Source organism: Armigeres subalbatus, unplaced genomic scaffold (genome assembly GCF_024139115.2).
Source record: "Armigeres subalbatus isolate Guangzhou_Male unplaced genomic scaffold, GZ_Asu_2 Contig594, whole genome shotgun sequence".
NCBI lineage: Eukaryota > Metazoa > Arthropoda > Insecta > Diptera > Culicidae > Armigeres > Armigeres subalbatus.
The window spans coordinates 9,070-13,306 of NW_026943363.1; the positions used below are offsets into that span (position 1 = coordinate 9,070).

Sequence of the window (4,237 nt, forward strand, 5' to 3'; positions counted from 1 at the left end):
ATTGTTTTGAACATTGTTGGAGAACCAAGGGAAAAAAAATCCAAAATAGAAAAAAAAAGTTTTTTTTTTCAAACTGCTGCAATGCATTCAAATGAACGAAAATAAATGTGAATTGATGGAAATACCTGAATCTATCTCCCTAAAGTGCAATTTGGACCTCTTGTATGTGCTTTTCTTGTTACATTTTACACTACACGAGAAAGGCACTATCACCGCTAGGTGAATCATTCTGTTTTTTTTTTACAAAAACTTCCAATAGCGTGTGCCTGCGTGTGCACAGTCATTTTTTTAATCAAATCAGCTCAAAATTTGAAAGGCCGCCAAAAATGACAAAGGTAGTCGTCTAAGTAGATATTGGGAAGCGAAAAAGTCAATATTTTAATCACTCCGCATATTTTAATTTACTTATAGCTTTTCAGATTTTTGTATATTCGCTACATGGTTTATTGTTCGAGGTTTTGATGAACTTGCACGTGCAACGATCGACGCTGAACGATAAACTCAATCGAGGGTCCCAACTGGCATACCTTAGTCAGCCAGTTTGTTTGCCCTCTCCCAGCCATGCATATCTGATTCAACTGGAAACAGACAGTGCAATGCAACGGAGAACCATGGAGTCGGTTTTTGTTATTTCTCTCCAGTCAATCAAATTTATGCTCCTACAAAGCAAAGCTAGTCACCTCAGGCTCAGGCCTGTGTGCTGTGTCAGTCAGTCGCGAACCGCGTAGAAAGTGAGAACAACGACGCATGGGTGGAAAGCACCTACGGTAACTGAACAATACCTCGGCCAATGGGTGGTGAACCTGCTGGGAAAGAGCAAATAAGAGTAAACAAAAAGAAGAATAAAAGAGAACAAACAATCGTGTGAGACCTCTGAGAGCGACAAAACGTTGCGTTGATTTTCCAGCTTTTCGTTGCCCGAAAACATAACGGTCCCAAGCGCCAAGCAGCTTACAAGTGGCTTTCCGAACCACATCAGAGGCACATTCAAGTTGACGCGTTGTTTTCTCCGGGAAACTTTCTCACTCGTTTCGCTACTTTGTGCGCCGCGCTTGAGGGGCACTCTGCCTGGCGCTCGTCGTCATTCGCGTCGTAGTCGTGGCCTGGCCGGGGGGATAGAGCTCTCGAGAGATCGCTCTCGTCGTGGTGCGTTCTCATTTCCGATCGCGAAGTGCGCTTTTTGTATTACTATTTTCTTGGAGTTCAAGTCCAAGATCTTATGTGCGCGGGGCAAATCGGTGGTTCAACAGCCAGCCAGTGACCAACTTGTGCTTGTGCAGCGTTCAGTCGGTGCGGAATTCGTTGAACTCTTTCTCGGTCCTCTCGCGAGCTTCACCGTGTTTCGAGCAACCCAGGAGGAACAGGGCCTGAGTGGGGCGGCCAATATCGCGCACTGTGTTCCCGTTGTTCGGGGAATTGAAATTGTAATTGATTTTATCTCCCTCGGAATATCTGCTGATGTTTTGTGTATTGGAAATCAGTTTATTTGTTTGATTGGTTTAGGTGCTCTAGTTATTGAGTAATGACCTAAATGTTAGTGCTGAAGTTTGATTCAACTTTCTTTTCTGTTTGCATCAATATCTAAGAGTGCTGTGACTTAGGTGATGGGAATTACAATGCACAAATAGATTTTTGTATAGGAAATGTCGTGTTTCTTTTTAAGAAAATTCTAGTTTTTGATGTTTCATTTCCTTATTGTTCATCGTTTATCTTTTATCTCTTATCAAATTCAAGTGTATATAGAATTGTAGTGACACTATTCGATGCAACATTTCCTAGGAGTTGATGGTGTGTTTATACAAGGTTCTGTTATCAGTATCGTGTGTCGAGTGTTGGTGAAAGATAAAAATACAACTTCGCTATTATCAGGCCAAATAGACGGCCCTTGGTTTGCGAAGTAGAGTGTGCTTGACCAAGAAAACGATGAGTTGTTCGGTATCTGTCTCGGGCTAATGAAATTTCACGGATCAACTGCGAGTGCATTAATTTTTACCGTTCTCCTCAAATTGTGGAGGAAACACGCAAAAGGAAGAAGCCCGTACCAAACCGAACCAAACATAGAATTTCAATCTGTAGTGTGTGATTCAGTGTGAGTGGGGTGCACATAGAAAATAGACCAACCAGACCCGATCCCATCGGAGTATACACCGCACTTTAATTAGATTCCTCTTTCTTGGAATCGTCGATCCTGATTTCTTCGGTTTTGATTGTCTGAACAGGCGCGTGTGCGACGCATCCAAACCCAAATGCCTTTGTTCAACAAAAAGAGTGCAAAAATCTCTAACCCATCCCCTCCCATGACGAAAGATCCTCACCAGCATCATTTGTACGAGAACAACAACAGCTACAGCGGCAACGGCAAGAATCTGGCAGGCAGCACGACGATGCCTACGGCGCCGCACATCGATGACCTGAACGGCAGCCACGAGAGCAACGTGACCAAGCCGCAGCTCGTGTTCAACTGCCAGCTGGCCCACGGCAGTCCAACGGGGTTCATCACCGGGTTTGCCAGCGTCAAGGAGCTGTACCAGAAGATCGCCGAATGCTACGATTTTGCGATGGATGAGGTAAGTGGACAATTATGGCTATCCGTGTACCTATTGCTGATGTGATATATGTACGTGTGTTGGGTTTTCTCCCGTGTTTTTGCGCTTCCCTTTTATCTTATCGCGATTAATATGGGTTTGCTTACAGTCACAGTTACGATGAATGGTTGTTGAAGATGATCACTTGTGCGGTTCGAATTTTTCCTGATACTATGCGTTTTTATCGTTGTAAATGTATTTTTCATTCAGCTAAGATTAATGCGATTATAGTTTTGAGTTGATTGACATAATTAAGCGTAAATTATATTGTCTTGCGATCCGTGGTAATTATCTCCCTTTTTCTTTCATCAACTCTACAAACACAATGGTCATGCACTTTATTTATATTCAACATTTACGAGACTTCTGAATTGGACTAGAATTCTGAATTATTGATTTTATGTACTGCTGGTAATATGATGTTATAGCAGTAGGTAGAATGTTTGCCTTTCTGATAAAATTTAACTGAGGAATTCCTTAAATGAACAAAGTTAGTTGATATATTTTGTAGTACCTATTTGATATTCCATCAACTTATTCGTGATCTTTGTTCAACCTACCCCTCCATTATATTTACCTCATGACGTTTATGCAGTTGGCATAAAATGGATTATCATTATCTCCTCTCTATAATCGGCTTTGGATTGAGATGCGTTTTGATAACGCTGTTGAATGCCAAATAAAAATTAAAATGATTTAAACAATTTGAGGTGTCGATAATATATGATAGATTGCAAGGAATATTTATTGATCTAGATTATGGAGAGCCAAAATAATCATATTTTTGCTTATTTTTAATTATAGCTGCGAATAAGTTTAATTATTTAACGTATACGTCATGCCCTGAGATAAGGCTAATAGCCTATTTAGATGACGCCATTTATGTAAATAAATATCATCATAAAGAGTAACTTGATGCCATTGAATATTCTTTTCAATATTTGACACGATAATTATAATAAATGGCGTAATCTGAACAGGCTATGTAGGTTCTTCACACGTGTAACCTAAGGTCAATCGACAAATTTCAAATATTGATGTGCTTCTTGTGGTACTTAGAATAGAACGTGTTTATATCATATTCTCACATGGGACATTCTTTCTGTTCTAGAGTAAGTCCTATCATTCAAGAAATTCCTGAAGTTAATCCAGAAAGCATACATTTGATGCCATAAATCCTCTTAGTATCCCTTAGTAACTGTTAAGTTTTATAATGGTTTATTAATTGAAGTCTTGTAGCATGAGCATGAGCATGATTGAACGCCCACGGTTGCTACTCCGTTACTGCCAGGCCAGCTGTAATTACACAGAGAACCAACAGATGAAGTTTGGGACTAACATCATCTTCATTGTGTAAGAACTGGTGACCCAAAAATAAGTAATACCAGCGCCGGCCCTCCTTAGCCGTGCGGTAAGACGCGCGGCTACAAAGCAAGACCATGCTGAGGGTGGCTGGGTTCGATTCCCGGTGCCGGTCTAGAAAATTTTCGGATTGGAAATTGTCTCGACTTCCTTGGGCATAAAAGTATAATCGTGTTAGCCTCATGATATACGAATGCAGAAATGGTAACTTGGCTTAGAAACCTCGCAGTTAATAACTGTGGAAGTGCTAATTGAACACTAAGCTGCGAGGCGGCAATGTCCCAGTGGGG

The 4,237-nt window shown here is 41.0% G+C and overlaps 1 protein-coding gene across 1 annotated transcript; it reads left to right on the forward strand.

Moving 5' to 3' along the window:
- Positions 1–749: 749 nt before the first annotated feature.
- On the forward strand, positions 750–2,567 carry LOC134204455 (uncharacterized; the record flags this gene model as incomplete). Its single annotated transcript, XM_062679280.1, has 2 exons — positions 750–767; positions 2,220–2,567. A coding segment is annotated over exon 2 (321 nt), but the record flags the coding sequence as incomplete, so codon positions are not given.
- Positions 2,568–4,237: the final 1,670 nt, after the last annotated feature.